General features: G+C 67.1%; 1 protein-coding gene and 1 long non-coding RNA gene across 2 annotated transcripts in view; one reads left to right on the top strand and one right to left on the bottom strand.

The window, feature by feature from the left end:
- Positions 1 to 1,567: 1,567 nt before the first annotated feature.
- On the top strand, positions 1,568 to 5,450 carry LOC310888468. The gene is made up of 3 exons (XR_014575911.1): positions 1,568 to 1,827; positions 3,788 to 4,028; positions 4,844 to 5,450. It is a non-coding gene; the product is annotated as an uncharacterized lncRNA (long non-coding RNA).
- A 2,439-nt stretch (positions 5,451 to 7,889) lies between these two features.
- LOC310888426 (dual specificity mitogen-activated protein kinase kinase 7-like) overlaps positions 7,890 to 12,098 on the bottom strand; it is a gene marked incomplete at its 5' end in the record, with an annotated part of 4,714 nt that continues 505 nt past the window's right edge. The window contains 8 exon segments of the mRNA XM_083815085.1: positions 7,890 to 8,045; positions 8,951 to 8,996; positions 9,089 to 9,231; positions 10,190 to 10,257; positions 10,260 to 10,269; positions 11,414 to 11,593; positions 11,702 to 11,868; positions 12,006 to 12,057. Of these exon segments, the coding sequence (XP_083671211.1) occupies positions 7,908 to 8,045; positions 8,951 to 8,996; positions 9,089 to 9,231; positions 10,190 to 10,257; positions 10,260 to 10,269; positions 11,414 to 11,593; positions 11,702 to 11,868; positions 12,006 to 12,057 (804 nt within the window). The 3' untranslated portion in view covers positions 7,890 to 7,907.

The raw sequence follows: 12,098 nt of genomic DNA, 5'->3' as shown, positions 1-12,098 counted from the left end.
CGGACTCTGAAGACAGGAAGCAGAGAGTGAATGTGTGCGATCGAGCAAGCTCAACGGCCCTTTTTTTGGGGCAAAATCCAGCAGTTTCCGTTACCCGCGCAGTCGCGCTCTGCGTTTCCTCCAGCTGTTCCGCGCCGGTGGGCAGCAGGCAGGTGAGGGGCTGCGGCCTGACGCCTCCCGTCACCAGAAGCTGCTTTTTAACAGAGCTGCGCTGGGAAAGGAGCTGCTGTGGAGGGGAAAAAACTCCCCGCCTCACACCCAGCGGGTCGGGCAGCGGGGCTGCGCGCGCCCAAAACCGCTTCTTTTTTTTAGGGGAAGGCGCGTGGAACCCTGCGGGCGGGGAAGTCCGCAGCAGCCCGTCGGGAAGAGACGGGGATTAAGGGTCCCAGGAGCCGGCGGGGTCTGGGGGGGAAACGCCGGGATCGTGCCTAAAGGTAGCCCTTTGGGGAGAATGATAAGGATTTGGAAAAACGACCCCAAAACTAGGGAAAAAGATAAAAAAAAAAACCAAACCAATGGTTAGGTATTGTGTAATTCTCTGGCCTAAAAAGCCAACAAGAGGAACTTCAGTATTTTGGCCAGAATAAGGGTCCGGTGAAAATTCAGGCTTTAATTTTATTGCTCCGTTTTCAGAGGAAGAACCAAGTTATGAGCCATATAATCCTGATATTGCGCGGGAGACAGCGGCAGCTGCTCCGGGAGGGGAGACAGGGGCAGCAATTGGTGCAGTCCCCGGAGAAGGAGGGCACAAAACGGGTCGGTCGGGAGCACTTTTTGGTGGGAGGAAGTGGCGCCGTCAGTGTTGTCTAGGGCCCGACTTGGGGTACGGCTCAGGGTTCCAGTTAGGGTTACCTTTAGGGTTGTTGGGAAAGAGAGAAGGCGCAGGGACCTGCTGTGTGTGGGGGTGTGTAACCCTAACCCTAACCCTAACCCTAACCGTAACCCTAACACTTCCCAACAGAAGCTTTTGGGTACCCCTGAACTCCCTTGGGGAGGCTTTAGGCAACCCCACACACAACTCTTCTCACTTTTCAATCAAACCTACTCATATCCATGACTGTAACAATAAACCCAAACCCTAACCCTAACCCAAACCCTAACCCTAACTCTAACCATAACATTAACCCTAAACCCTAACCCTAACCATAACCTAACTTTACCCTAACCCAAACCCTAACCAAGCTAACCCTAATACTAACCGTACCGAAACCCTAACCCTAACCCAATCCCTAACCCTAACCGTAACCCGAAACCTGAGTTAACCCTAACCCTAACTGAACTAACCCTAACCCTTAACCCTAACCCCTAACCCTAACCCCTAACCGTAATTCTAACCCTAACCCCTAACCCCAACCCTAATCCTAACCCAAACCCTAACCGAGCTGACCCTAGCCGAGCTAACACTAATCCTAACCCTAAACCTAACCCCAGCCTGAACACGAACCCTAACCTAACCTAACCCTAACCCCCAACCCTAACCCTAACCCAAACCCTAACCCTAACCCGAACACGAACCCTAACCCCCAACCCTAATCCAAACCCAAACCCTAACCCAAACCCTAACCCAAACCCAAACCCTAACCGAGCGAAACCTAACCCTAACCCTAACCCTAACCCTAACCCAAACCCTAACCCTACCCTAACCCTAACACCAGGGAGTCTCCGCGTTACGGGGCGCGTGCCTTTGGGCGCTGTCCCGCAGGCGCCGGGTGCCGGTCGTTGGCTTTGCCTTACAGAGTTCTTCCCCGAGTCCGAGGCGCCGGAACCGCCGCAAATCCGCCCCCGAACTCCTCTTCGCGCTCTCTGAGATCCTTTAATCTCCTCCAGGTACCCCCCCCAGCACCCCAAAATTCTTCCTGGGTGCCCCAAAATCCCCCCCCCCCCGGTCTCCAAGCCCCCTGGGGCGCCGTGTCCCAGTGCCTGGGGGCCCTTGGGCCCCCCGCCCCCCCGTCCCTACGCCCAGGTTCTCGGGTCCCCTGGGTCCTTGTGGGCCTGGGGGGGGGACCGGGGGGCCCGGGGGGGGCTGAGGGGGCCCGGGGGGACCGGGGGGGCTGAGGGGTTAGGTTTATAGGTTATGTTTAGGGTTAGGGTTAGCTTGGGTTAGGGTTAGGGTTTGGGTTAGGGTTAGGCTTTGGGTTAGGGTTAGGGGTTAGGGTTAGCGTTAAGGGTTAGGGTTAGGGTTAGTGTTAGGGGTTAGGGTTAGAGTTAGTTTTAGGGTTATCTCGGTTAGGGTTTGGGTTAGGGTAGGGTTAGGTCATGTTTAGGATTAGGGTTAGGGGTTAGGCTTAGAGTTACGGTTAGTTGTAACTCGGTTAGGGTTAGGGTTAGGGGTTAGAGTTAGGGGTTAGTGTTAAGGGTTAGGGGTTAGGGTTAGGGGTTAGGGTTAAGGTTATCTCGGTTAGGGTTAGGGTTAGGGTTAGGGGATAGGGTTAGGGGTTAGTGTTAAGGGTTAAGGTTAGGGATTGGGTTAGGGATAGGGTTAGCTCATTTAGGGTTAGGGTTAGGGTGAGGGGATAGGGTTAGGGGTTAGTGTTAGGGGTTAGCGTTATGGGTTAGGTTTAGGGTTCGGGTTAGCGTTACGGTTTGGGTTAGGGTTAGGGTAAGGGTTTAGGTTAGGGTTAGGATTAGCTTGGTTAGGGATTGGTTTAGGGTTAGGGTTAGGGTTAGGGGTTAGTGTTGAGGTTAGCTCGGTTAGGGTTAGAGTTAGGGGTTAGGGTTTGGGTTAGGACAGTTTTAAGTTTAGGATTAGGATGAGGGTTCCTTGGTTAGGGTTAGGGGTAGCTCGGTCCCCATATATTGCTCCCGGCCCTCGGGGGGGGGGGCAGCGCGCGGGGCTGACGGACAGGCGGGGGGCGTGGCCTGGAGGGAGGGGCGTGGCCTTCCCCGGCGTTGCCATGGGGACGGCGGAGAGGGGCGGGGCTGCGTGGGGGGTTGCCAAGGGGACGGCGCTCGGGGAAGGGAGGGGCCGGGAGGGCGTTGCCATGGGGATGGGGGCGGGGCCGGCGGGGAAAGGGGGCGGGGCCTGGGCTGGGGGGGTCCCCTGGGTCCCCCGGGGGGGGGGGGGGGGGCCACGAACAAAGCCCGGCCGGGAGGAACCTGGCGGGGGGGGGGCGGCACCGGGGGCGGCCCGAGGGAAGCGAGGGGACACCGGGGGGGTGCTGGGGGGCGGGGGGGGCTTGGAGGAGCTTGGGGGGGGCAAGGAGGGGGGATTTGGGGGGTTTGGGGGGGGTTTAGGGGGAATTTGGGGGGCTGGGGGGGGTTGGGGTCGTGGGGGGGGGCATTGGGAAAATAGGGGGGGCATTGGGAAAATAGGGGGAGGCTTCAGGACGCCGTCCGTGCTCTTTTTTTATTGGGGGGGGGTGTGTGGGGGGGGATGATGGGCCCCGGGGGGGGCGGGGGGGGCGGGTGGGGCTGGGACCCCCCCTTCCAGCTGTGGGTGCAGGTGCTGCTGTGGGGGCTGCTGCTGGGGCGCCTCCTGCGTTACGGGGCTGGGGGCGCTGCCGGGGAGCCCCCCCCGGGAATGGCCAGGGGGGAGCCAAAGAAGGGGGGAGGGCAGGAGGAGCCCCCCCGGGGGCAGCTTTAAGTGTGCTGCCCCAAAGGGGGTGGGGGGGGGGTCAGGTGAGTCGTGCCTCTCCCCCCCCCCCCATATCCACAGGACCCTCCCCCCCCATGGGGTGTCCCCCCCCATCCCCTCCTAAAGCATTTGGGGACGGGGGGGTCCCCAAGCAGGTGCTCACCTGGTTTGGCGGGGGGGGGGGCTCCTGGCTGCTCCCCCCCCCCCCCCCAGTTTCCTTTGTTGAAACTGGGGGCTTATTCCCTCCCCCCCAGCACCAGCTGTGGGGTCACTGGGCCCTTACTGGGCTATACTGGGAGGGGCAGGGGGGGTCCCCAGTTTGGGCCACGTGTGCCCCCAGGGCCAAAGCCTGTCCCCGCCCCCCCCCGGCATGGACGATGTGGGGGGGGCCCAGCTGATCCCCCTGAGCAACGGGGCCGCCGGCACCAACGGGATCGCCATCGACGAGCAGAAGGTGGGCCCGGGGGGGGCGTTGGGGGGGGGTCCTAAAGGGGGGGGGTGGGGGGAGGACTGGTTGAGGGGATGCTGGGGGGGGGTGACGTAGGGATATGAGGGGTCTGGGGGGGTTTGTGGCGGGGGTGCTGTGGTCCTAGGGGATCTTATGGGGTCCTAGGATGGGGTCTTGGGGGTCCTAGGGGCTGCAGCCCAGGTCCTGTGGGGTCTGGTGTAGGGATATGGGGGGTCCGGGGGGGTCTCAGGGGGGGGTGTTGCTGTTCTAGGGGATCTTGGGGGTCCTAGGACGGGGTCTTGGGGGTCCTAGGGTGGTTGCCCGGGTTCTGTGGGGTCTCAGAGGGGGCTATGATGGGTCTAGGGGTTCATATGACGTCTTTGGGGGTCCTGGGATGGGGTCGTGCAGTTCCTGTGGGGTCTGGTGTGGGGATGTGGGGGGGTCTTGGGGGTCCTAGGGGCTGTAGCCCAGGTCCTGTGGGGTCTGGTTGTAGGGATATGGGGGGGGTCTCGGGGGTCCTAGGGGCTGCAGCCCAGGTCCTGTTGGGTCTGGTGTAGGGATTTGGGGGGTCCGGGGGGGGGTCCCAGGAGGGTGTGCTGTGGTCCTAGGGGATCTTGGGGGTCCTAGGATGGGGTCTTGGGGTTCCTAGGGTGGTTGCCCGGGTTCTACGGGGTCCCAGAGGGGGGTGTGACGGGTTTAGGGGTTCATACGAGGTCCTTGGGGGTCCCGGGATGGGGTCTTGGGGGGTCCCAGGGGCTGTCGCTGTCCCCAGCCCTGGGGAGGCGCCGCCGCCGCTGAGCACCAAAACTCCTCCGGGTCAGGGACCGGCTGCAGGGGGGGGTCCCGGGGCCGGTCCCGGGCCCCGTCTCGTTTAACAGCTTCACCGACGACCGGGACGAGGGGACCGAGCGCGCCCTCGGCACGACGCGGGGAGGTGGCGCGGATCCGCCGGGGGGGTTCTGCAGATCCCTCGGGGATCCCTTCGGCTGCGGAAGGATCCGGATCGGCTGGGCCGGGCCCCGCGCTGCAGCCCCCCCCCGTGTGGAGGAGCCCCCCCGGTGCAGCAGGTGGAGGTGGCCCGGAGGAGGCCGCGGCCCACGGAGAGCCCCCGGGCCGAAGCCGCAGCCATGGAGAGGAGCCCCCCAGGAGCAGGGGGGCTGCGGGGAGCTGCCCCCCACCCGTGGGGGGGGGGACCCACGCTGGGGCAGTTTGCTCCTGGGGGACGGACCCCGTGGGAGGGGTTCCCTGAGGAGCTGCTGCCCGGGGGGGCTCAGCTGGGCGAGGACGGGGTCCTGGGGGGGGGACACCCCGCAGCGCAGGGGACGAGAGGGACGGAGAAGGAGCAGCGGCGAAGCAGCGCCAAGGGCTGACTGCGACCCCCCCCCCCCGTTCCCCCCCGCCGCTGCTCGGGGTGGGGGGGGGAGGAGGTGGAAGAGGGTGGACAGGGTGGGGGGGGGGTGGGGGTGTCGGGGGGGGAAGGTGCTTTTGGTTTCTTTCCTTCGTTTCTCGCTTCTCCGGCTCGGCAGGGGGAGGCAATAAATCCTCCCCTCGCCCCGCTCCGAGCCTGTAGTTATTGAGCAAATCGTTCGCCCCCCCCCCCCCAGCACGCCCCCACCCACCCGAAGAAGCCTGCGGGGGGGCTGAGGGACGAAGCACGCGCCCCGCGGGGCAGCCCGGGCAGGAGCCCCCCCGCCGGGACGCCTGCGGCCCGCACCCCCCCGGGGCCCACCCGGAGCCCACCCCAAGCACCTGGGAACCGGGGGGGGGCAGCGAAGCACAAGGAGGGGGAAGGGGAGCAGGGGGCGCAGGGGGCGGGGTGGTTTTGATCCGGCTGAGCTCCAGCACCCTCCAGCTCCCCCGGCCGCCTCCCAGTCGCCCCCAGTTTCCTCTGGGATGCCCCAGAGGCCTCCCAGGGTGCTCGAGGGTGCCCCACGAGTCATCCTGCACCCACGTCCCTGCTGTCCCCAGTGTCCCCAACACCCCTGATAGCCCCATCTTCCACGTTCCCAGTGTCCCCCATATCCCCGGTGTCCCCCATGTCCCCAGTGTCCCCAGTATCGTTGGCGTCCCAATGCCCCATGTCCCCGGTGTCCCCCATGTCCCCGGTGTCCCCAGTATCGTTGGCGTCCCAATGCCCCATGTCCCCGGTGTCCCCCACGTCCCCATCCTTGATGGTCCCATGTCCTGTGTCACCCCTGTCCCCACTGTCCCCCTACGTCCCCAGCACCCCCAACATCCTTGATATCCCAGTGTCCCCCAGTATCCCCAGTGTCCCCCCTACACTGCTGATGTCCCCATGTCCCTGCTGTCCCTCACGTCCCCATTCCCGATGGCCCCATGTCCCGTGCCACCCCTGGCCCCGATGTCCCCAGTGTCCCTCCCATCCCTGATGTCCCACTGTCCCCTCATGTCCCCAGTGTCCCCCCCCCCCCCCCCAGGGAGGAGGCCGGCGGGTTCCACATGCGCCTTTATCATAATAACATTAATTAATACCAAGGGTAACGAGGCAGAGCCGCCCCACGCCCACAATGCACTAAAACGGCACGTGCTGCGGGGACACGGGGACACCCCGGGGACACCCCGGGGGACGCGGCCCGGCGCTGATTGTCACTGCGTGGCCCCGCGTCCCCAGCGCCGCCGGGTCCCCTCTGTCCCCGCGCCTGTCCCCACGGGGCCACCGCTGCCCCCAGGGCGTCCGCGGGCCGTGTCCCTGTGTCACACCCCTGTCGTGTCCCCGCGTCACGTCGCCGTGTCCCCGCGGCGTCCTTCAGCGCCACGTCCCCCTGCCATCGCTCCGGGCCACCTCTCCGTGCCGTGTCCCCAGGCCATCGCGCCGCGTCCCGTCCTTACGCCACCTCTGTCACTCTTCAGCGCCGCATCCCCGCGCCGCATCCCCGAGCCGTCCCAGTGCCACCTCTGCGCCGTCCCGCCGTGTCGCCTCCGTGCCGCGTCCCCGCGTTGTCCCTCTCCGTGCCGCGTCCCCGCGTTGTCCCTCTCCGTGCCGCGTCCCCGTGCCACTCGCCATCGTCACATCCCCACGTGCCACCTCTGCGCCGTCTACGCCACGTCCCTGGGGCGTCCCCGGTGTCCCCGCGCCACGTCCTCCATGCCACCTCCGTGCCACATCCCCACGTCACATCCCCACGTGCAACATCCCCGTGCCACATCCTTGTGCCGTGTCCCCCGTGTCACGTCCCCGTGTCACATCCGCGCGTCACACCCCGCCGCGCGGCGCCCGCGTCACATCCCGGGCCGTGTCCCCGTGTCACGTCCCCGTGTCACGCCACGGCGTGCCGTGTCCCCCCGTCATGTCCCCACGTCACAGCCACGTGTCACAGCCGCGTGTCGCGCCACCGTGTGCCGTGTCCCCGGGCCGTGTCCCCCCGTCACGTCCCCGTGTCACAGCCGCGTGTCACGCCACGGCGTGCCACGTCCCCTCGCCACGTCCCCGTGCCACGGCCGCAGCACGCCGTGTCCCCGTGCCGTGTCCCCACGTCGCAGCCCCGCGCTGTCCCTTGCCGGCACCCCACAGCCGGGTCCCGTCCCCATCTCTGTCCCCAGGAGCTGGGGTCGGGGACGGGGACGGTGGCATCCGTGGCGGGGAAACTGAGGCACGGGCGGGCCACCACGGCGGGGGGGTGGGCAGGGGCATCGCCCTGCGCCGGCGCAACGCCCCTTTGGGACGAGCAGAGCAGGAGGGGGACGCAGCGGGACGTGCCGCGGCGCTCCAGGACGTGCCCGAGGAACGGGGCCGTACTGGGGAGGCGCCGGGGCGGCGGCGCGGCGCCGCGACACGCCGGGGCTGTCAGCGCCCAGCGGGGCACGCGGCGGCCGTCGGGGGCGCCACGGGGGGGGGGGTGGTGCCCCGGGGGGGTGCCCCGGGTGCTACCTGGTGAAGAAGGGGAGGTGGTGCTGGCTGAGGCCACCGGCGGTGCGCGGGGACTCTGTCCTGGCCATGACGTCCTTGAACCAGGAGGCCACGTCCACCTCCAGCGTCTCGTAGCGCTTGATGAAGTTGTGCTCCTGCGGGGGAGGCGGCGTGAGCAGCGCGGGGACACGTGGGGACACGCGGGGACACGCGGGGGCGCCTGGCCCCGAGTCCCCGTCGCAGCATTGCGGGGACGGGGACACGTGGGGACAGAGAGCAGGACGTGGGGACAGGGACACAGGAACGGGGACACGGAGACAGGGGGACACACGTGGATAACGTGGGGACACACGTGGACAGCGTGGGGACATGGGACGCGGAGACACCAGGACGGGGACAATGTGGGGACACCAGGACAGGGACAATGTGCGGACAGGGATGTGGGAACACCAGAACGGGGACACGGACGTGGGGACACCAGGACGGGGACAAGGATACAGGGACACACATGGCGACACCAGGACGGGGACAAGGTGGGGACAGGGATGTGGGGACACCAGAACGGGGACACGGACGTGGGGACACCAGGACGGGGACAAGGATACAGGGACACACATGGCGACACCAGGATGGGGACAATGTTGGGGACAGGGATGCGGGGACACCAGGACGGGGACAAGGTGGGGACAGGGATGTGGGGACACCAGGATGGGAACATGGATGTGGGGACACCAGGACGGGGACAATGTTGGGGACAGGGACGTGGGGACACACATGGGCACCAGGATGGGGAAAACATGGGGACACCAGGATGGGGACAAGGCGGGGACAGGGACAACGTGGGGACAGGGACATGGGGAGACATGTGGATAATGTGGGGACACGGGATGTGGGGACAGGGACATGGGGACACACGTGGGCACCAGGACGCGGACAACGTGGGGACACCAGGACAGGGACAACGTGGGGACAGGGATGTCGGGGCACCAGGATGGGGACAAGGCGGGGACAGGGACGTGGGGACACGGGGTGGGGACGACGCGGGGTCGCGGGCACCCACCAGTAACTTGTTGTACTTTGGTCTCTTCCTGTGGTCCTTGGTGAGGCTGGGGGAGAGGGAACAAGGTCAGCACCTCAGGGACCCGGGGGGGGACAGCCAGGGGACGTGTCCCCAGCCCGGGGGTGGCTTGTCACCCACCAGTCCCTGACGAAGGCCTGGAAGTCCCCGGAGAAGCCCATGGCGGGGGGCAGCAGCGGGGGGTCCTCCTGCAGCACCTTCGTCAGCACCTCAAAGTCCGTCTTGCAGTTCTGGTACGGGAACTGCCCCGTGGCCAGCTCCACCTGCGGGGACACCGCGGAGACGCCGCTGGCACCGGGGGGGACACGGCGGGGACACAGCCGGGGGCACCGCGGGGACGCCGCTGGCACCGGGGGGGACACGGCGGGGACACGGCCGGGGCGCAGGGGGATGCTGGGGACACAGCAGGGATGCGGTGGGACCCCAGCGGGGACAGTGGGGACGAGGTAGGGCGACAACGGGGACTGTAAGGGTGTCACAGCGGGACGTGGGCAGGACGTGGTGGCACCACGGCTTCATGGGAGGACTTGGGGGGGACACGGGGATGGGTTGGGGACACGTTGGGGACACGAGGACACGTTGGGGACGTGCTGGAGACGTTCCAGGGACACGGGGATGGGTTGGGGACACGTTGGGGACACGGGGACATGCTGGGGATGTGTTGGGGATGTGCTGGAGACGTTCCAGGGGCACAATGGGGACATGGGGACGTGTTGGGGACATGCTGGGGACGTGTTAGGGACATGGGGATGGGTTGGGGCCACGCTGGGGACGCGCTGGGGACATGTTAGGGACATGGGGATGGGTTGGGGACACGTTGGGGACATGCTGGAGACATTCCAGGGACACGTTAGGGACATGGGGACGCATTGGGGACACGCTAGGGACACGTTAGGGACACGGGGATGGGTTGGGGACACGGGGACGGGTTGGGGACACGCTGAGGACATGTTAGGGACACGGGGATGGGTTGGGGACATGCTGGGGACACGGGGACATGTTGGGGGTGTGTTGTGGACGTGCCGGAGACATTCCAGGGACACGTTAGGGACGTGGGGACGCGTTGGGGACACGCTAGGGACACGTTAGGGATGTGGGGATAAGGTGGGGACACGCTGGGGACACGGGGATGGGTTGGGGACACGCTAGGGACACGCTGGGGACGCGCTGGGGACACTGGGATGGGTTCGGGACACGCTGGGGCCGCGGGGCCGCGCTGACCAGGGAGATGCCGAGGCTCCAGACGTCGGCGCGGATGTCGTAGTCGGGCTTGGTGGGGTCGGGGGGTCGATGCGCTCCGGCTGCACGGGGGGGGCAGGGGGGCGGCTGTGGGTCCTGGGGGGAGGCAGCACCCCCAAAACACCCCGGCACCACCCCCAGAACGCCCCCAAACAGCCCCCTGCACCCCAAACAGCCCCCTGCGGCCCCCCAAAACGCCCCTCGGCACCCTCCCGGCACCCCAAAACACCCCCAAAAGACCCAGATCTCGGGGGCAGCCCCCCCAGAGAGCCCCCCCAGCACTGCCGCCACGGCTCCGCTCCCCACCACCTCCTCCCAGCACCCCGGGGGCTCTCCCCACACTCCCCCAACAGCACCCCGCGGTGCTCCTCATCCCAAGACAGCACCCTGAGGTGCTCCCCACCCCACCAAGGCAGCACCCTGGGGTGACGCCACCCCCCCAGAGGAAGCACCTTGGGGTGCTCCCCAACCCCCCGGGCAGCACCCTGGGGTGCTCCCCACCTCAAGACAACACCTTGGGGTGCTCCCCACCCGCCCAGGCAGCACCCTGGGGTGCTCCCCACCCCCAGAGGCAGCACCTTGGGGTGACCCCACCTCCCCAAGGCAGCACCCTGGGGTGCTCCCACCCCCCCCAAAGCAGCACCTTGGGGTGCTCCCCACCCCAACGCAGCACCCTGGGATGCTCCCCACGCCCCTGGGCAGCACCCTGGGGTGCTCCCAACCCCCAGAGGCAGCACCTTGGGTGACCCCACCTCCCCAAGACAACACCTTGGGGTGCTCCCCACCCCCAGAGGCAGCACCCCGGGTGCTCCCCACCCCCAGAGGCAGCACCCCGGGGTGCTCCCCATCCCCCCGGCAGCACCCCGGGGTGCTCCCCATCCCAACGCAGCACTGTGGGGTGATGACACCCCCCAAGGCAGCACCCTGGGGTGCTCCCCACCCCCCTGGGCAGCACCCTGGGGTGCTCCCCACCCAAAGACAACACCTTAGGGTGCTCCCCACCCCCAGAGGCAGCACCTTGGGGTGACCCCACGCCCCCCAGGCAGCACCCTGGGGTGCTCCCACCCCAAGGCAGCACCCTGGGGTGCTCCCGTCCCCCCAAAGCAGCACCCTGGGGTGCTCCCCACCCCCCTGGGCAGCACCCTGGGGTGCTCCCCACTCCTCAGGGAGCCCCCCCGCCCCCCCCCGGCACCCCCGGGTGCTCACGGCCATGTAGGCGGCGCAGCCGGCGCTGCGGGTCTTGGCCTTGGAGTCGACGAGGCGGCCGCTGATGCCGAAGTCGCAGAGCTTGACCTGGCCCCGCTCGTCCAGGAGGATGTTGGAGGGCTTCACGTCGCGGTGGATGACGCCGTGCTTCTCCTTCAGGTAGAAGAGCGCCTTCACGATCTGCGGGGGGGGGACGCAAAGGGGCGGGGGGGTCAGCGGGGGTCCCTCGGGGCCGGGGGGGGCGTTTCCCCGTGCCCCCCGTCGCCCCCAACCCAGGTCCCCGCTCACCGCCACCGTCATCTTGCCCAGGATGCGCTCGGGGATGGGGCCCTGGATGCGCTTCTTGAGCTTCTCGGCGCAGGTGCCCATCAGCTCCATGGCGATGAAGACGTCGGTCTGGATGGGGGGGGGGGGGGTAAAAGGGGGGGGTGCGCGTGGCGGTGAGGGAGGGGGGGCTGGGGGCACCGGGAGGGGGGCTGGGGGCATTGGGGGGGGAGGGCTGGGGGCACCGGGAGGGGGTTTGGGGGCACGGGGAAGGGCCGTGGTGGGGGGCAGGGGGGCTGGGGGCATTGGGGAGGGGGTCTGGGGGCACCAGGGGGGGGCGTGGTGGTGGGGAGGGGGCTGGGGGCATGGGGGGAAGGGGCCTGGGGCACAGGGGGAGGTTTGGGACACACAGAGGGGATGT

This window comes from Anser anser, assembly GCF_964211835.1.
Source record: "Anser anser genome assembly, chromosome: 35".
Taxonomy (NCBI): Eukaryota; Metazoa; Chordata; class Aves; order Anseriformes; family Anatidae; genus Anser; species Anser anser.
Note: the sequence above shows the minus strand (reverse complement) of the source record. Positions and strands in the feature narration are given on the sequence as shown.